General features: G+C 52.9%; 1 protein-coding gene across 16 annotated transcripts in view; it reads right to left on the minus strand.

Moving 5' to 3' along the window:
* Positions 1-19,531, minus strand: part of SZT2 (SZT2 subunit of KICSTOR complex) — a 60,219-nt gene that overhangs the window by 18,527 nt on the left and 22,161 nt on the right. For 9 of the 16 annotated variants that reach the window (XR_012629843.1, XM_074876272.1, XM_074876267.1 and 6 more), the window contains 31 exons: positions 19,099-19,213; positions 16,945-17,058; positions 16,273-16,473; positions 16,041-16,153; positions 15,406-15,547; positions 14,711-14,875; positions 13,809-14,013; positions 13,479-13,591; positions 12,760-13,018; positions 11,167-11,332; positions 10,991-11,083; positions 10,726-10,807; positions 10,322-10,603; positions 9,861-9,999; positions 9,487-9,603; positions 9,305-9,368; positions 8,736-8,921; positions 8,327-8,665; positions 7,999-8,188; positions 7,522-7,596; positions 7,134-7,272; positions 6,779-6,899; positions 6,428-6,557; positions 6,159-6,311; positions 5,944-6,046; positions 5,444-5,561; positions 5,103-5,214; positions 4,529-4,647; positions 3,973-4,137; positions 3,290-3,374; positions 2,672-2,722 (listed from right to left, as the gene is read on the minus strand). Coding sequence is in view for 15 of the 16 variants with exons in the window: in XM_074876272.1 (XP_074732373.1) it covers positions 2,672-2,722; positions 3,290-3,374; positions 3,973-4,137; positions 4,529-4,647; positions 5,103-5,214; positions 5,444-5,561; positions 5,944-6,046; positions 6,159-6,311; positions 6,428-6,557; positions 6,779-6,899; positions 7,134-7,272; positions 7,522-7,596; positions 7,999-8,188; positions 8,327-8,665; positions 8,736-8,921; positions 9,305-9,368; positions 9,487-9,603; positions 9,861-9,999; positions 10,322-10,603; positions 10,726-10,807; positions 10,991-11,083; positions 11,167-11,332; positions 12,760-13,018; positions 13,479-13,591; positions 13,809-14,013; positions 14,711-14,875; positions 15,406-15,547; positions 16,041-16,153; positions 16,273-16,473; positions 16,945-17,058; positions 19,099-19,213 (4,456 nt within the window). In the remaining variant the exon portion in view is untranslated. The remainder of the gene's footprint in view (positions 1-2,671; positions 2,723-3,289; positions 3,375-3,972; positions 4,138-4,528; positions 4,648-5,102; positions 5,215-5,443; positions 5,562-5,943; positions 6,047-6,158; positions 6,312-6,427; positions 6,558-6,778; positions 6,900-7,133; positions 7,273-7,521; positions 7,597-7,998; positions 8,189-8,326; positions 8,666-8,735; positions 8,922-9,304; positions 9,369-9,486; positions 9,604-9,860; positions 10,000-10,321; positions 10,604-10,725; positions 10,808-10,990; positions 11,084-11,166; positions 11,333-12,759; positions 13,019-13,478; positions 13,592-13,808; positions 14,014-14,710; positions 14,876-15,405; positions 15,548-16,040; positions 16,154-16,272; positions 16,474-16,944; positions 17,059-19,098; positions 19,214-19,531) is intronic. The other 7 variants (XM_074876273.1, XM_074876268.1, XM_074876265.1 and 4 more) reach the window with 6 other exon arrangements.

Consider the following 19,531-nt stretch of genomic DNA (forward strand, 5'->3'; position numbering starts at 1 on the left):
GGGGAAAGTATCTCCATTTGCCCCAGGAGGGCCTTTATGCAGAGAGATCCAGGATGGGGCTCACCATCCCTATCCTCTTAAGGGACAGAGTACAGAGCCCAGGTACTCTCCAGCAGCCCTCTCCAGGCTATGAAGGACCTCGAGTCCCTGCAGAGGAAGTCTGTACGCATGACACCTTGTTGCAGATTACACTTACAGCCCCCTCCTCACTTACAAGATCAGGTGCCTCCCCCATGCACTCCAACCAGCAGGGCCAGTGACAAAGCAGGCTGACACCTAGTATTAGCCCGGAGTTGCTGCAGAGTAAAATTCAGGCCCTGCCTGTAGCCTCTCTACGCTGAGCCCTATGCACACACAACAGGACAGTTCAGAAATGCAGAGCAGCAGCACGGTTCTTGCTTCACAGCCCATATGCTGCATGCCCTGGGCCATACAGAAGCAGAAGTCCTGCTACAGAACCAGAGTGGAAACAGCTCGCTCCCCACAGCCCAGCTCGATGGCCGGGGCACCAGGGAAGCAGCAGCACAGATGCAGCTGTGAGGTCCAAACCCAACGCTGTAACCCTAGATGCTCCCACTTCCTTTCAAAGCTCCTTGACCAATTAAGCCTGCACTCAGGTGACTGGATGGCAAAGATGCCCCAACACTGCCAAAGGGCGATGAGCCCAGATGCAAACAACCTCAGCCCCACAGTACTGATGAGTCCATACTCTGTCCCTCTCCATCCCAGCAAGGATGGGAGTGACACCAGACTCCGCTGCCACATAGCGACCAAGCTGCACCCAACCTGATCCACAGCACTATGTGCGTGGAGGATGGGTGCCCTCCCTGTGCTGAGACAGATCCAGCCCCAGCAGACTGTGCTCAGGTCTAGTCAGCAGCACAACCACCTGGTCTCCATTATTGCTAATGAAGCATAAGCTCTGCAGCAACCTTTCCATCAAAACACAACACTTTCCTTCAGGACATGCCAGGTGCAAGGGAGAGGGCACTGGAATGGAGAGAGCTGCTCCCAAAGGAGAGAGGTGGGCATTCAAGTCAGAGGGCAGCTCACCTGCACTCACACTGCGGAAAGGAAACTCTACACCTATGAGCACTCCTCTGCTTGAAGAAAAGTACAGGAGCTGCCTTGTCTTAGAGGTGCTCTGCAACAGCCTCCAGCATGTCTCTCCCCCATACAGGCACAGAAACAACCCTTTATCCAGCCAACAGCAGAGAAGTTCATAATTTCCTAGATATCAAAGGCAGAGGGGATCAGGACTTTACCCAGCCTCATCGCCCTTCAGAGCAGGGCAGGGAGCCTCACATAGGGGCTCTCCCACCTCACACAGCTTCTCACTCCAGCAGGGCAGCTCTCCGGGACATAGGTGTCTATACAGAGTTATTGAGAGCAGCAAATCTACCCCACATGACAGTGAATATGAGGTCTACCAAGCAGATTTTCCTCTAAACAGTCAAGGGCACAAAGTCATCTAACTTGATGGTCAGCCCCAGGCCCACCAAAATGACAGTGGATGTTCCTGTGGTAATTGTAGACCAAGATGTAGTCACTTCCCTCTTCCCCTCCTGGATAAATTACCACACCGAGTCCCTTCAGCCTCCCCATCTCTGGCACGTTTCCCTATCACATCCATTCCTGTTCCTGTGCTTCAGTCTATCTGAGGTGAGGACATGAGAACAACCAAGCACAATGTCCCACATACTCATCGTGCTGGGACACGTGCTCCAGAGAGGGAGCACCCACGGCAGTGCTTTCCAGCAGGCCAGGTCAGCAGCCGCAGGAGCAGACTCCTTGTTTGCAGGTGCTCCCTGACACAGAGCTGGTTTGCCAAGCAAGCGCCAAGCACTCAGCACCCTGCAGCCAGCTCAGTCTCTCAGGGCAGAGACGATGGCTGCCCCTGCCCCACCAGCAGAAAGACCCGACTCCCCACTGCAGGGCACAAGGCTTCCAGTCTTGTTACAGGAGCACAGAGAAGCTGAAATGCAACCACTAAATCACAGGTAAGAAACAGGCAGGAAACTCAAGACTTGAGCTCTGGGACTATGGGAAGAGGTAAATGAGCACCTTGCTGCCCGGTGCACTGGAGTTTGGCTACACAGCCACCCATCGTGCTCCACAGAGAGGTGGGGTGCTAGGGAGCTGTTACCTCCCATCTGTGAGGGACTCTGAGCCCCCTCTGACCCAGGCTCACTGAAATACAGAGTACACATCTAGTGGTGCCTGGCCACTCTAGGCCCTTGGTATGCAAAAAAACCCCCCACCCCAGGACAGAGCCACTGGGAGAGTGATGATGCTACACCCTGGAGCGTGAAACGTCAGCTGAAACATCATGACTCCTGTCTACCTCAGGGAGGAGATGTCTGTTTGGACCTGCTGGAAAAAAGGGTGCGGGATTTTGGAGTTTGCTGCTTGCAAGCTAACATGGCAGCACACGGACCTTCAGCAGCCGGGGACTGCAGAGCTGCCATCTCAGGGCAGCAGGTTCTGTTTGCTCATTTATCCAGCCAGCAAGAAAGAGGAGGCTCAGCTAAATGGACACGCACACACAAACACACAGAGGAGTTGGAGCTGAAGCCACAACACAAGGAAAACAAGAACAGCAGGGACCAGAGGGACCAGGGAGCTGCATGGGAAAGGGGACCAGAGTAATACTTGGAGCCACAGGTGCTACCTTGGAAGTGGGAGAGTGGAAAGAGGTGCTGCACAAGGTCCGACATGGTACCTACATAACAGAAGAACATTCAGATGGTGCACAAGGGGCACAAGACACACAATGGCCAGGTGACAGACCACATGGCCCGGACAAAACATGACATGGCAGCCTGCTGCAGGATGGGCCCCGTCCAATCCCTCCTCCAGCAGTCCAGAGAAAAGAGCAAGGACACTGCCCCCACAGCCGTGCTCAGTTACACACAGCATCCAGCTACTCCTCCGCAGCAAGGCTTCTGCAACAACTGTTCCTGCTCCCACCTCCAGCCCCACTGAGCTGCTGTGCCCCACACTTACTGAGGTGTCTCTGAGTCTTGTCCCACAGCTACTGCAAACTCAAGCTGCTTTCTACAGCAACAGGCCAGGCTTAGCAAGTTGCTCTGTGGGAGGCCTTAGCTTGCACCACACATGCAAGGGTGTACGGTTCCCCAAGCACACACACCGCCCACCCCCCAGCCATTGGAGAAACATACTCCTCCAGCACTGGCCCTCTTCAGTCACTCAGAGCTCTCCAACATGGGAAGCAGCTCCCCAACACACAGCCTCACACCCTGTTTCAGAAGAGAGCTGAGCAGGATACCTTTTCCACCAGTGCCTTGGCCGCCTGGCTTGTTGTACAGATAGAGATCCTGGTCAGGTATGCTCCCACTATGGTTGAAGTAGTGCTAATGAGAGCAACAAAAAAAAGTAAGACAGATTAGAGAACTTGTCTTAACCGGCAGCAAAGGCCCATGTGTGTGCAGAGCTCATCCCCAGACCTGTAGCAAGTAACCCAGGCCTACTTAAAACACTTGCCAGCACAGCCTTCACCACTGTTGGGCTGAAGGAACCCCTGGAAGCTCTATACAGAATTATACGGCACTACGCATCTGGCCTCACCCTCTACCCTTGCTATGGTCATGCTGAGGTGGTGGGTAGCTGCTTCCAACTTTTTATTAATCCTGATGTTTCAGTCCTTAGATCTGAGGGAGCCATACAAGGGGTCTTCTCCCATGCTCCTGGGAGATGACTGTAGGCATGAGCTTTGTGCTTGCTGCTTTCTGCACAGCACATGACTACTTTTGTGAAAAGCAAGGCTTGTGCAGGTCAAACAGGAGCTGCTCAGTCCTGCAAAATTCCTCCGGGCTTCAGCATTCTGTGTCAGTTCCTCCCCAACACTACACGGCAGAGCTGGGAACACAGTGACTGAGCTGTCCCAACAAATGCCCCCAGCAGCAGGTAGAAGCTGGGCAGACTGCTGTCCCAACTCACAGCTCTCCTCACCTTGAAGTGGTGCTCCACGTTGCTGTCTGTGTACTTTGGGGTGTGCAGGAAGATGAGCAGGTTCTGGCGCAGATAGTAGGCCACCGCATGCAGCCAAGGCAGGGCGGAGGGTGGCAGGGCGAACTGCAGGACCTCTGTGGGTGGCGTCCCAGGGGGCTGGATAAACTGCAGAAAGAAGGCTTTAAAAACTCAGCTGAGACTAGCAGCATGCCCTGGGGCTCTGTTACTGATCCAAATTATGCCAGCTGGCTATGCAAAGTGAGAGTGTGATGGTCACAACCTAGGCCCATAGACAGCACCTTAAGACAGATGAGGGCAGATATTCCAGGGGTATTCACAGGGAGGCCCTGCCATGCTGCAAACTCCAGCAAAGGGGATCCCCCACCTACCCTGGCACCCACACAGTATATACCTCAGTGAACGCTAGCCTGAGCAAGCACTGGAGCAGGGAATGGGATGCAGCAAGCTGCCCTGGGGCAGGAGAGGCTGAGACAGGTAAGAAGTAGGAAAGTGTTATGGGCTCTGGGATGAGCAGAGCAGATATCCAGTGAGATACCTCCACATCTGCTGGGGTAAGCTTGCAGTTCCGCACCAGCATCACAGTGATGATATCCAGGGTGGCCTCATCCAGGCGTCTGCGCAGCACTTTCACCAGCTCATCTGTGATCTCAGGCCCTGAAAAGTAAGCAGAGATATAAGCAGCTTTTTCATCCCATCCAGTAAGAATGACCACAGCCACCCCTCCCTGCCTGTTCAGGATGTACCACCCTCACACTCACTTCCCACAGGGAACAGATCTTTCCTCACTATCAATTTCTTCAGGCATCTTTTTCTATCCATTCATGACCACAAAAGACTGCTGGTACAGCAGGCAAAGACAAATGCACTCCTGCACAGCGAAAGCTGGCATAAGCCACCTGGTCTGCAGGAGGTTTCATTGTGGGCCATGGATCCCTTCCTCACATTCCCATCCAGACAAAATGAATGGCAGCTCTGGGCTAAGGAAGAACAGCTGGCTGAGGAGGGAGATCCCTTCTCTGCTCTTTAAGCAAAGAGGGCAGGGAGCAGAGCTCTATTCCTCTGCTTTAGATCAGCACAGTCCATCTGCTGCCAGCTGCTTTAACACTTACCCGCTGGGGCAACACCATGGACCATCAGCTGGATGTGCCTGTCTACCTGTCCCACAGGGCGGGCAGAGTCCACACTACGGCATGAAGCTGAGTCCAGAGAGGAACGAGAACCCTGGAGAAGCAAAAACAGCCACATGGAAGCAGTTTCCACATGAATTCTAGATCCATCACTGTCCCGGGCTGTCAGCAAGGTCAGGCAGAATTCACCCACTGCTGCCCCACTCCACACATCTACAATGTAAGTTTTATCCTACACAAAATCCAGGTTGCTGGAACTACTGACTTCCCTCCACTCCTGACTAGGAGCACCCACCTCCACTCCCAGAGAACAGCAGACTCACCATTACATCCTCAGTGTAAAGGGGCTCCTGGCTGCGTGTCAGTGCCAGCGAGCGAGATGCTGGACTAAGGACGCTCTCTGCTTCCCACACCTTCCCACTGTAGGTGGTTTCAGTCAGTCTGAATACAGGAGAAAGACGTGTCAGCCTCCATTCCCAAGGATGACAGCATCATACCTCCACAGAAGATCCACATCTTCCCTGCTCTCCCCTGTACACTTTCTGGGGATTAGTCCTTATGATATGGAGCTTGTGGAACAATTGCTCTCTAGCTCCCTCAAAAAACTCATCTTTTTCCCTCCCATGTAAAGGCTTAGCACAGGGAGAGCAGGAGGGGCTTGGCTTCATGAGACTCTGACTCATTGGAAATCAGACATTTGCTGCTTGGATCACAGCAGGGTCCCTGAGGCTGGGCAGACACTTTCTTTCCGAAGGAGCTCTCAGTCTGGTGTAACGCATGTAGCAGGGCAGGGTCAGGCCAACAAGTCACGCTGGCTTCTTACCGGAGGTAGAAAACAGATTTAGTGGCACGTTCCTGGTAGACAAACATATTCTTCCTGTTCACCACAGAGAAGGCATTGAGCACCGAGCGAAGCGCCTGGATAGCTGTGGGCAACGTGGGATGTTAGCTATCCCACATACCCTTCTCTGGTGTGCCAATCCAGCCAGAGGCCAGACTCTTGACACACAAAACAAGAGGGAACTGGGCTGTACACACCTCGCGAGACCCCCATGTTGGGGCCCATCTTGAGGCGTGAATGCACGTGGATGAGTGTGCTCCACACAACATCACAAGCGAAGTGCCCTGGCATGAACTGCATGGTGGCAGCCAGGTAGTCCCGGGGCTGGTAGCTCTCCTCTACAGAGTAATCTACAAAGAACACAGGACATAGCTGGGGCCATAGCATGGAACTTACTGCCTTTTTTAGTTGCTCATGGGCAGGCAGTAGCACTGCCGCTGAGGCATGGCCAAGGGAGTGTTCATACCATCTGTGGGCATGACGCGCTGCCTGTATGAAGTATAGGGCGTCTCACTCTTCCAGATGTCCTCCTCGCTTTCTGCCACCAGTAATGAGTTGCATATGTGGCTGTCATGCAGGTCCTGCAGCAGCAAGCGCTGCAAAGGATGAGAAAAGATTGGTTCTGTTGCTTGCACAGCCCACAGAAGACAGCAAGGAGGAGGGCTTAGGGCCAGACTGAGTCCCTTTCCCTTTGCTGAACTGGCTTCCCAGGCCCTCCTCTGAGCTGGGCCCAGACCAGACAACCTCCAGAGGTCCCTTCTCATCTAAGCCATCTCATGACTGGCAGCTCTGTCCCTGCCCTCTGCAGATTTGTTACCTGGTTGACAACCCTGCAGATTTCACTGATCTTCTTCACCACCACCTGGTTGAGACTCTGGCACTCCCCTGGCTGCTCCTCTTCTGTCTCTGCTGATGCTGCCTTCTCCACACTCAGGCTGCTTTACAGGGAAGGGGAAAGAGGGGTCAGCAGGGCACCTGGATAGTGCCTGTCCCTGTGCACTGGGAGCAGGAACACAGTGGGGAAGGATGGCACCTTTCCCTCATGGAGCACCAGTCTAGCCCTGCAGCTCCCCACCCACACTTGGCAGGAGGGAGACCCTGTCCAGAGATGAGTGAGTGGCAATAAGATCCTGGTACAGAGAAGCAGTGGCCAGACAAGGGACCCTCCTTACCGTGTGTGGTAATAGACCTCCACTCGGTCCTGCTGGATTTTTATGATGAGCCAGAAATCCGGCATGAGGGGACACCTGGGTTCCTGGTCGCTCATTAGCGCCTCCTCATACTCCGAGTCACTGCTTCCCCCATCATAACCTGCAATGTATCCTCACTTCAGTCCCAGGCCTGGCAAGCCAGCCTCCTCCCTGGGCACAGCTAGCTCTGGGAGATCAGAGCCACTCATGAGCCCTGTCCTCAGGTGTCGGGTACGTCTCTCAATCGCGGCACTCAGGGCTCAGGGGTCACCCCAGCCCAGGCACACAGTCCCCCCACACCCCTGCACTACTACGTCACTGCCAGCGTCTGGCTGCACGCTGTGGGTCACCCTTGCCCCAGCAGACTCACCCAGGTGGTCGGAGTCCATGCTGCCCTGGCTCGACACCAGGCTCTGCACGCGGCTGGGACGCTGCTTGCTAGAGCCTGCAAAGAGAAGAGGAGTTTGATCATGAAAGCACTTGTTAAGGCCATTCATACGCCCCACATGCTGGAAAAACACTACACCACAGGACAACCAGGCAGTGCTGGCCAGGGGGAGGTGGCGCTGAGGAACGGGGCTCTTGCAGCCATTACTGGAATCACCAGGAACTTCATGTCATTAGCGATATCAGTGTGGCAGCACAGCCCAGTACCCTGGGTACTGTTAAGCAGTGAATTGCCAGTACCCTGGCAAGGAAGAGACCAACAGCCCTGGGTACCAATTCTGGTGTTTAGGGACTGGAACAGGAGTAGCAGTCATATTTTGTATGCCACGACCAGAACTAGGCTCTTCCTTTAAAAGTTCCCGAGGCTGAGGTACATCCTGCCCACATTCGCAGCTCCTACCTTCCCTGCCCTGCATTACGGAGTCAGCCAGGCTTGCTGCAGATGGTGTCACCAATGGTGATTTCTCGCTGTTGCCCTTTTCGGAGGATGAGGATGGCAGTGACTGTATGGTTGTCTCTGGAGCTGCCTCCTCCAGGGAGTCATGGCCAGGTGCTCTGCTTTGCTCAAGGCTCAGCGCTTCTCCTGGGACCTGCACACAAGCCAAGGTTGCAAAAATGACCAGAAAAACAGGCACTGAAGAGTCCCATCATCCTCCTGTATCCTTCTACCTTCTGTTACCAGAGTGTCCCACACCATCCCACCAACAGTCTACCTCAATGTCTCTCACCTCATCCTGAGTGTGGCTGCCCCCACCTACGGGGTTTCCTGTGTCTGGCACAACACATGTCTCACTCTCTGGCCACCCCCAGAGACCCCGGGCTTCTTCTGGGAAGACACAACTTGCGTGGTGTAGCTCAGAGCCCTCTGCCTCTGCTTCACTGCTCCCCTCCTGGCCTGCCTGGCCCAGGGCTGTCCTGGCACTCCCTCCAGCTGGCTGCTGCAAGCACGGTGTCCCCGAAGGGTTTGGAGCTGCTCGCCTGGAGTGCAGGCGGCTGATGGAGATGTAGTGGTAGTCACTGCCTTCTGCATTAAGCATGTAGCCCGGCAGAGCCATTCTTCTGAACTCCTGCAATACAGGGAAGAATAAGCATCCTGACAGCTAAGTGTATGATGCTGCCTCAGGGCTTTCTCTTTACCTCCTTGAACTTCTCCAGAGAGTGCTCAGGTCCAAACACAAACTGGAGTAGCACCACCTCACTGTGGCAGCTGGGCCGCCCCTTGGAGTTGTAGATGTGGGTGGCCACCCGGTGCAGGATGGAGGTGCTGATGACCTGTGAGTGGCGCAGTGCAGACACAATCTCATCATCCAAGAGCCAGCGAATCTGAGCAGAGCAAAGACACAGAGCAAGACTTAGGGGACCTGCATTTGCAAGGCTGCCCCAATTCTGATCCAAGTCCCAACAGGATAAGGGCAGACCCTCTCATCGCCCACATCACTGATCTCCTTCTGAATGTATTTAAGAAAAGATCTTTGGAAGAGAGCTCTGCCTTGTCCCACCCCAACTCCAGTAAGAGTTTTGTCAGGGTAATCCCACACTTCTGGGGAGCACAAGGTTCATGGCCTGTGTGATACCAGCAAGGCTCAACAGTCAGTTCAGCTGACAGAGGTTGCAGCTTGGAGCAGGCTAGAAAGTGTGGAACAGCAGCTGTGTGCTGTGGCCACATTACTCCAGTTGGAAGCAAGAAGTAGGTAAGGCTGGCTCACCTCATTCATAGTGGCTTCAATGGCCTGCCTGTGCACTCCAGGGAGGTTGGAAAGTGCAGGGTGCCTAGGAGAGAGGAGAAGAATCAACCAGTCAGTCATTCTCATTCATGTAGCCACCACAGTGCAGCTCCTAGGCAGCAAAAGGAACCCATGAGGGGCTTGCTACACCTGCAGTGCCATACCTCTCATCTCCTGTGGATGGGAGCCGTTCCAGGTTGTGCATGATATCCTCATCTGAGCGGAAAGAGGACGGCTGCCCTGGAGAGCGTGTGAAGGACACGCTGCTCTCCGAGGTGCATCTGTCACAGGAGAGAGAGAGCAGGCTGAGCATCAGCTTTTGAGCCAGGGAGGATAAACAGACACAGGCTCCAGAGCAGGGAAAAGGGACTTCTAGGGAAGGTGAGCCTATCTTGGAAAAACTGTAGTCATCTTAGGGCTGTGGCAGGCTCTATGAAAAGGAGAATCCCAAGTCTCAGCACATGGAGAGGAGCTGAGACTGGCTGGCTGGGAAGCACAGGCAGAATGTGGGTGAGTGACTGGGCCTCTTTCCACCTACCTGTTGTGGAGAATGTCTGTGTTTACAACTTCTATCTCCAGGGGCAGTGTCAGCACAAAGATGTCCAGGGTCACACAGAGGTCCCCCAAGTCAATGGTGTTCAAGCCCTGGCAGCTTTCCAGGCAGCCCAGAACTTCCCCTGAGGAGAAATCACAGATGAAGGGAATCAAGCTCTGCTTACACACATACACAGCCTGGTGGCAAGTACAGAGACTGCAAGAGGTGCCTGTCCCACACACTTGGACAGGCTCAAGAAGGCCCCCATCCTCCATGATCCTTTCAACATTCCATGACCAATCCCACAGCGACATGGCGAAAAAGCCCTTGTCTGATGCTGGGAGACCCAGTCCACAGGAACTGCTGTTTAGGACACAGTATGTTTGTTCCAGGGGCTGCTCACCTAGCAGGGACCTGACAGAAGCCCTGCTGCCCTTTAATCTCACAGCAAGGCTTACTCTTACCTAGACAAGTTGGCAGGGACTGCACGGGCATGGAGCTATGCTGGCTACGCAGCTTCACTGAGCAGGTAAGGTGCACAAAGAGCGGGGGCATCTCCTGCTCCAGGAACTCCTGCTCATTGAGTGAGTCCCCTCCCAGCACGCTGAAGGAGTCATCATCCTGGTTCACCGTGTTGGAGTCTGAGAGGGAATCTGTGTCTGGGAACTCATGCTCCAGCTTCTCACGGTACTCCACCTCTAGCTCTGGGTCACTCTCTGTGGCAATGCAGCACCCAGACACAGTTCCTGTTGATACAGGTTCCCTGTTAGCCAACCAGGCCCATGTCCTCAGAAACCACACCAGACAGGCACCACCACAGTGAGACTACAGACATTTTCTTCTCCAGGACAGAGCAAGGAAATTTTACCTTCTTCAGCTGCCAGTTCTGCCTCTGATCCCTCCATGTCCTCACTCCCTTTCCTGTCTGCCTGATCCCGAGATGCCTCTTCCTGAGATGGAGAGAGTAAGGGCAGACACTAGAACAATGGCAGGCAGTGAAGCAGGCTGTTGATGGGCCCCCCAGGGGCTCAGTCTACCCATGGGTCTGCCAGCCCCAAATCCACGTCTGACACCAAGACAAGCTACTTCCCTGCACAAGGACTGGGTGCCTGCCAGGGCAGAACCATGCCTACCTCTTTCTTAGCTGATGGCGGGCAATAGAAGAAATAGTGAGGATTTGATGGCACTGGCTTGAAATGTAAACTTCCAATTTCCAGAAATTTTTCCTAAAAAGAGAAATCCCAAACATGAAGCAAACATTCCACTCTACCCTTCCGTGGGAGCCAAGCTGAGCTTCCATGTTGCTCACCTGGATAATTTTATGCAAGTCAGGGTGTGCCTGGCAGGGCTGTCCAATTTCCAGCAGTGAGAGGGGAAACTCTGAACAGCAGCTGGTGCCCATACTGCTCTTTGGCTCCTCTGTGGGGCTAGCAATGTTATGGGAGTCCTGCTCACTGTAGTCCTCCATTTCCGCACTGACAGGATTGTGGACAGGTCAGACAGGCAAATCGAGAAACGAGGTTAGTTATATGTATCATCTACCCTGCAAGCATCCCACTTCACAGTGCCCCACACCTCAACTGTGTAAACACCATGTGACTTACCTAGCCCCCATCCCTACAGCCCCAGAAACCCTCCTGCCACCCACTAACCCCAATAAGTGCTCAGGCTGTCTGAAGCCAGACCAGAGGCAGTTTAACCACACTGATCCCATGGCCAGGTGCTCTACACCATGCTACACATGCTCTCTGGGAAACAGAGACATGTGACAGAGTATAGGGACAGACCTGGAGCAATTTGAACTACCAACACCCAGTGCAGGGCACCTCGCAGCAAATACCACTATGCCAGCAACCCTTGTGTCTTGGCAGCACAGAGCAGAGTGCACAGCTCAGGCCCACACTCACTCAGCAGCTCCATGGCAGAATCAGTCCCTAAAACTCAGAAAAAGCAGCCTAGGGAGTGGGATGTCAGTTGGTCAAAGTACTCCCCAGGTACTCGAACTAGTAATATAGATGGCAAATCTAGGTGTAATGTATCACAAGCTGTACATGTTTGTACAAACTGCATTGGGATAGGTGACTTGTAACACCTTATAAACAAAAAAACGTTCCCACAGTTTTTCTGGGGAATTAGCACTTGAAGAAGTCACCTGACTTTCCAAACACTAAGCCTCTTCAAAACCACAGCCTCATCTCAATGACTTACAGTATAAGAAGAAACAGGATTGGGGATTCCCAACAAATGCTAGTGAATTCTCATAAAGGAACTGAGGACAGTCAAGTGCAAACAGAGGACAAAGGACCTAAAGAAGGTGTTTTTTCAACAGACACTAACGGACAGTAGAGTACTTTTTCCCCTCCTTAAGTTTCCAGAGGCAATACAAACCTCAAATACCCTAAGGAACAGAAGCACAGAAGTTTACCGTCAAGCATATTCCAATTCTGCCTTGATATTTCTCTTGTGAATTTTTTTCCAGAGTTTTAATTAAACAAAAATTACACTTCATTCATTAAAAAAAGATGACAAACCTGCCATTTTCACCAGAGTCAATAGCAAACTCAAATGAGTCAAGCAGCAGGAGATGCATAATTTCTCCAGAAACAAGCCTGAGAGTTACTTGCAGACAAACTGCCCTCCAGCTCAAGCCAGATGGGACAGTAATGAGCTAAGACTACAAGAGAAAGCAAAAGGATGGATGTCACCAGAGATTATAAAAAAGAGAAGGTCCTGGTGGACACCATACCAGGTGGGTATCCCACCGGAAATATCTGTTATTATATGTGGCTCTGTTAGATCCTGTCCTACAACATTCCTTCTAGCAGGCAGTAGAAGATGCTTGAAGAAAGATCTGTGCTGGCCCAATACTAAAAACAGAAGCAAGACCAAGGTGGGCCCCTACCTTGATTCAGAGACCAAGACACCCCGTTCCCTAGAGCTCTGCTCCTCTTCCTGCTCTATGCTGCCCACTTGGAAACTGGCTGTCTTGGAGTGTGTACGGAAATGTTGGTGGCTCTCACGGAATGAGCGGACATGGCTGCACACCGTCAGCAGAAAGTTTGTGATATCAATCTCTTGAAGCAGCTCCTCACAGTAATCCATGGCTGTAAGTAGGTCCTGGGAGCTGATGCTGTGTGACTGCTGAAGGCTCTTGAACAGCCCTACAGACCAAACACAGTGCTTGAGCGCCCCACCACAAGGATGCAAGGCTGTGGGAGTTAGGCAATAGCCACATACAGATTTTCACCAAGTCCCAACACAGAGTTGCAGTCAGCACAGGTGCTGGGGGACAAGACTTAGCCAGAGTGCCTAATGCTACATGTTAGCCTGGTCTTGTGCCATGCCAGAGCGCCCATGGGATCTGCCACCCTGAAGGTGAGAGGAGAAAGTCAAAGAAGGGACCCGCCTCCACAGCACTCCACAGGCCCAGAACAGCCTATGCAAAGCCCATAGGGAATGCACAGAGGCATCTTTAAATCCCTCCTGGTGGGAGATTAGTCCCACAGCTCCCCCCTTTTGCTTGGTGTAAGATCACAAGAAAAATGAGACAGTGCTTTCTTAAAACTCAGATCCAGGGTCCAGCCCCAACCCCACCTCAGCTCCCATCGCGTCGCTCCTCACCTTTCACGTAGCACTGGTGGGAGTGCTCCTGCAGCAGCGTGCAGTAACTCACCAACTCCTTATGCTTGTGGTCTAGCCAAGCAGTAGTAGGAGGACGTTCCAGAGACTGGGACCTGGAAAAGAGGAACCACAGCCTTCAGCACCAATGAAGCACGTTTTAGACTATAGATGGCTCTGGCAGCAGTAAAGCAGGGCCCTAGGGCATGCACAGGCAGTGGCTGCTATAAGGCAGAGAGGCTAAACCAAGAGAATAATGCAGGGCTAGAGCCAGCCTCTTGTCAAGGAAGCTCCTCTGTTTCCTGTCTAGGAATCAAGTATGGTTGATGTTACCTGAAAAAGATGTCCCGGGGAGGACGGTGTGCCCGTGGGCTGACAAGCTGCTCTCGTAACAACTCCAAAGAGCAGCTATAGATGTAAATGGGGCAGCGAAATCGGCGGCACTCGCCTAGCTCAGATTGTGAGTTCTGGCGACAGAAGGAGATATGCACATCTCTCCGGGAGGGGCCACCCTGTTCTCCAGCATCATGGCTCACTTCTGCAAAAGAAACAGTCCTGAGATAAAGGCCTTCAATGGGCTCCTCACTCCTGGCCTGAGAGGTGACAGCCCTCACAGCAGCATCCACAAATAGGTACTGGTTTTACAAGCTTCTTGCCACTCAAACCCCAGGGGCCATTCTCCTCACCCAGCACCCAAGCACTCAGCCCAGCGCTTTGCTTTGCTATACTGATCCCCTTCTTGGGCAGCTCTAACCGTTCATCACCACCTCCTGCAGCAGCAAAACCTGCCATCCCCATTGCAGGCCTGGCTGACCAGGTGCTGTGCAACCAGTTCCCACATACCTCAAGACACTACCTGTGCTTCTCTCTAAGACGTGCTGCAGGTAGTGCCAGTCTGGATCACAGGACGAGACTCACTGACTTTCCAGCGTAGCCCAATACTGCCATTCCTTGTAGCCTCTATCTACCCGCAACCTCGTTGCCCACAGGGACCCAGCCTTGGGCCATGGGCACTCAGCTCATGTTACACTCCCTCACCTCCCATGAACATCATGAAAGCTGGCTGAGGCTTCACTGTGCCCCTTGTCCCGACCCCAACTGCTGACTGCCAGGCAGGAGCTGACAGGCTGAAGCAGTCTGTTATTCCTACTACTTCAATCTGCCCAGTAGTGTGCTTGGGAATAGCAAGGATATTTCCCTAATACTTTAGCAAAGTGCTGTCCTGAGGGCAGTACCGTGGGCTGGTGTTATGCTGAGGGTAGGCAATGGCACTGCAGCATCTCCTTCTTCACCCTCAGCCCTGACTTGCTCTGCACAGACAGGTCCCAGGGTATCCTCTCCAGATCGACTTTCATCTTTTGGAGGTTTGTCCAACCCACAAGCCATCAGCTTCTGTACATCTGGAAGAAAACAAAATAAAATCACCCTCTGTCCAGTGAGAACAGTTTAATCCCACCATCTACATTTCCAAGAGGGCAGATATTCCTGCTACTTCTTTGCGTGTGGGAGCTGCTCCGAAGAGTACCTCCAGCTGAGCCTAGCAGCTTGCACAAGCAGCTCAATGGAAGCCAGACTAGTGCCAATGCCCAGAAGCAGGGACTCTCCCAGACCATCCCATTAGCAGTCTCCTTACTCCATTCAGTAACAACCTCAAGGGCTGTACTGGAAAAACAGCCCAATGGTTGCAGCCACCAAATGACTTGAAGCCACATCCCCTGCCTGAAAACAGTATGTCCAAGGAAAGAAGAGCAAGACATTCAGCACTGTGCACTGCTCTATGCCAGGCCATATGGTGCAAAAAGACTGGGTCTAGACTCCACTGTTCCAATTTTCTCTTCATCCTGCCAGAACCGATTCTGCTTCTGCTGTTTTCCTGAGGAGGTGCTTGGGATGGCTGCCTCCTCGCCCTCCCCACAAGAGGTGGCCTCACCTGAGAAGGTGGCTGGCAGGAAGGTCAGGAACACATGCTGCAGGTTGACCAGCTTGGCATAGCATCGCCACTGTGGGGGAAAGGGCCCCGTGGTGTCGCTCAGGGTCACGTCATCTTCAGGCAACTCTGTGTTGCCGAGGCTCTGATGAAAGAGCAGAAGCTGGATAAGCTCATAGCACATGGCACAGGCCGACCTTGAGGCAGGTAGCAACCACACAGAGCAAGTTCCTCCATGACTGTTGGTCGGCACAGCGCTGAAATCACCCTGGCCACACCCTGCACCATTCTCAGAGCAGCCTGGCTCCAGGAAACACAGCACAAACAGTCAGGAAATGCTTAGTCAGCTTTGCTGGGGCCAGTTCTGACCTGCAGGCAGTGACTGCCTATGGGTTCTGAGCAATCTACGGCACAGCATCAGTGCTGCTGTAACAGGCTAGGTCCATGGCGAGTGCAACTATCCACACTCCTACCAGATTCCTGCTTGACTTCAGCCACAGGCTACAGCTAAACTGCTACCAAGCATGGGGAAAACACCAGCCTTTCAATCTGTTCTCAACTCTTCTACTAACTCTCCTGCTCTTCACCAGCCTTGCCTTCAGAGGGGGCTCAGGAGAGGGACAGCAGCGCAGCAGTACCTGCAGAGTACTTGTGGAGCCAGTCATATCCCTGGTGCCATTGCTGCCAGCAAGATGATAGGATGCAGAAGCATCCTGCTGCTCCAGGGTCCCAGAGGCTTTCAGGGTTTCTTCTGAAATGGAACACAAAGAAACCAGCCTGAGAAACACCAGGTGAGGAAGAGACTTGAAAGCAAGGCTCCTGAAACAACCCAGCTCCCAGTATCACTGCTGCCACGCTTCTGGCCCTTACCTCTGATCACAGGGAGTGTGAAGGGGGGTTGATGGCCATCACGATCCCGTTGCAGAACCTGCTCCATGAAAGCCACATGATCAGCATCAGCCATAGGGATCTCCCGGTCACTGAGGTCATGCTGCAGGCAGCCATGGAAGAGGTTTAGTAGCATTTCATTGGGCACAAACGAAGAGTCCTTGGTCACCTCCTCATTCTCTGCTCCAAAACAGAACCACGGCAGCTTCAGAGACAGCATCTCCACAGCCACCACCTGCCCAGGCCCCCAAGAGACAGCCCTTTGCAAAGTGACACTTCCACACAGTCAGGAGTTTTCCCCAGCACCTCTGCAAGGCTGACCTGAAGGGTGTTGAGGTAGCTACCCTGCACTGACTCACCCTGCTACTGTAACTGTTCTGGAGATGTTTGGGGCTAAAGACAAGAAACCACCACTACAGAGCAACCATCTAGGTTTAATGTTTTCAAAAGCAACTCTTCCAAAGCTCTCATCCTAAGACAGACAGCAATATACCTGGACAGCCCTGGGGCTGCAGAGAGGGGATGAACAGCAAGCCACTGAAAGAGTCATGGCAGCTCTCACCTGCCTGCTGCCCAGGGAGACAAGCACACAGAGCAGGGTGTCCATAGCCATGGAAGAGGACAAGAGGAGGCAGGTGGTGAAGAGGCACTTACCTTTTGTCAGCATTAGGAAGAACATTTCAACCTGCTGGCACCTGGGCAACAGCTTCATTAAGTTAAACTGGAATGGAATCTCATGCACTCGAAAACCAGCCCCCATGTCTGGATCTGCAACAAGAATTGGGAAGGTAACATGCCTGTGGGCACCACATAGCCCTGCCTCCCAGGACACCTCCACGTGCATGCTGCCAGCCCTAAACACGGTGCAGGTAGCACAAGTGAAGATACACAACAACACTGCCCCAACTCCCTCTGCTTCGGAGGGCACAGTGATACAAAGAATGAATGTGAGGAAAGGGCAAGGCCCGCTGGAGGCTGCAGCAGGTTGTGAGCTATCTACAGAGAGGTACCTCATAGAAGGAGGGACAGGAAGCCACCACAAGGCCTTACAGAGCTTGGGCCCAGAGCTGTCAGGGGATAAAAACTGAACACCACTGTCTCAGGTAACACTGCTGGAGAGCAATGACCGTGCTGGGAGCCAGAGGCAGCCTGAATTACCAGTGTAGTCAGGGAGAAGAAACCTCTGCTCTTGGGAGAGATCTCCCATCTGTCAGGCTCTGTACATCCCTGCAGGCATTTCCTGTCCTCTTCCTCAGGAAGGAGTCTCTGCCCTCCAGGCCCTGAGCTTTCCTGGCCCTCTCCCCCTCCCACAAGGCCAGTGATATCATAGAATGGTTTGGGTTGGAAGGGACCTTAAAGCTCATCTAGTCCCAACCCCCCGGCCATGGGCAGGGACACCTTCCGCTAGACCAGGTTGCTCAAAGCCCTGTCCAACCTGGCCTTGAACACTTCCAGGGAGGGGGCAGCCACAACTTCTCTGGGCAACCTCATCCAGTGGCTCACCGCCCTCACAGTAAAGAATTTCTTCCTTATATCTAATCTAAATCTAACCCCTCTCAGTTTAAAACCATGACCACTCATCTTATCCCTGCGCTCCCTGATAAAGAGTCCCTCTCCATCTTTCCTGTAGCCCCCTTTAAGTACTGGAAAGGCCACTATAAGGTCTGCCCAGAGCCTTCTCTTCTCCAGGCTGAACAACCCCAACTCTCTCAACCTGTCCTCACAGGCAAGGTGCTCCAGCCCCCCAGTCTTCTTCACGGCCTCCTCTGGACTCGCTCCAACAGGTCCATGTCCTCCTTATTTTGGGGGCCCCAGAGATGGACATAGCACTGCAGGTGGGGTCTCACAAGAATGGAGTAGAATGTGAGAATCCCCTCCCTCAACCTGCTGGTCATGCTTCTTTTGATACAGCCCAGGGTATGGTTGGCGTTCGGCACTGCAAGTGCACATTGCCGGGTCATATGATCCAAGTTCCCTCAGGTCCTGTCCTCAGACTTTGGGATGATCTTGGCTCCCTCAAACCCACCCAATATCTGCTGTATTATTCACTGTAAGGCAAGCAAACAAAAGATCTAGGATGGGGTGAACTAGTGACAAGAAAGCAAAAATAGTGAGGTTCTGGAACCGATTGCCTGACAAGGGTGAACTCTCCTGGAACATACTCCTGGAGTTCTCAATGAACTATGTTATTCGTGTCAGATCAGATACACAATTCTATGCTGAAGGAAGAGAACAGACCAGAGCTAAGGTCCCCTTCCCCGACTTTGTGGGCTAATGGAGCATTCACAGAGGGTCCAGAGATAAACAGGACCACCAGAAAGCAAGCGTCCCACAAACTGCTCTGGAAACTGCATCTTGTAACTGAGAACAGAGGAGCTCATCCTTCACAACATTTACAACTTCTGTACAACCATGTGCCCAGGCATACCCTGACCAACACTATACAAGTGAGCTCATCTTCCATCTTCTCCAGAAGCCAACCCCTCTCACAGAATTACAGAATGGTCGAGGTTGGAAAGGACCTCTGCATGTCATCTGGTCCAAACCCCCTGCTTAAGCAAGGTCACCTAGTCATCTCTCCAGCCAGGGCAGAAAGCCTCAATGCTTTTTTGGCCTTCCCAGGATGAAGCCACTTCTCTGGCAGCTTAGCACAAGTGCAAGAAAGAGACCCACAGCCATCGAAGTTTAGAAAGTCATCGCCAAAATACCTGTTCCACCTTCCAGAAACCTCTAACGGGCCCTGAGACATTCAGGGCCTAGCTGCCTCTTGCTCCATTGAACCTGCTAGGACGTATATGCTGGACTCACCTTCAGTAGCTTTGCTGTCTGAAGGGGGGCAGACCCACTCCTTGTTCTGGCACAACTGGCTGATGTACTCAAAGGTCAGCATGGTGGCAATGCATGCAAGGTCCCGGGGATAGAGCTGCAATAATCAGTCAAGTATGCAGCAGAATTATTACCCCAAATGCAGAAGAAAACAGTCTAAAAGCAAGGAGAGGAAACACCCATAATCCTGTCCCCTGACTTGCTCTATTCTCACTCATTGCTCCCTCCTCCTCCACCAGCCCTTTAGCCTCTTTTTGCCTTGTTTAGGAGGTGCATTGGCAGTACTGCCTGCAACCCCTGCTCTGGGCCAGCTCGCTCCCCTCCAATGGAATGGTTCTTGACAAAGTAATTTGTATTTTCCCACCTATCCCAGAGCAGCACTGCATCCACTGCCTTGCAGTCCAGAAATCTTTTC

This window comes from Strix uralensis, chromosome 8 (assembly GCF_047716275.1).
Source record: "Strix uralensis isolate ZFMK-TIS-50842 chromosome 8, bStrUra1, whole genome shotgun sequence".
Taxonomy (NCBI): domain Eukaryota; kingdom Metazoa; phylum Chordata; class Aves; order Strigiformes; family Strigidae; genus Strix; species Strix uralensis.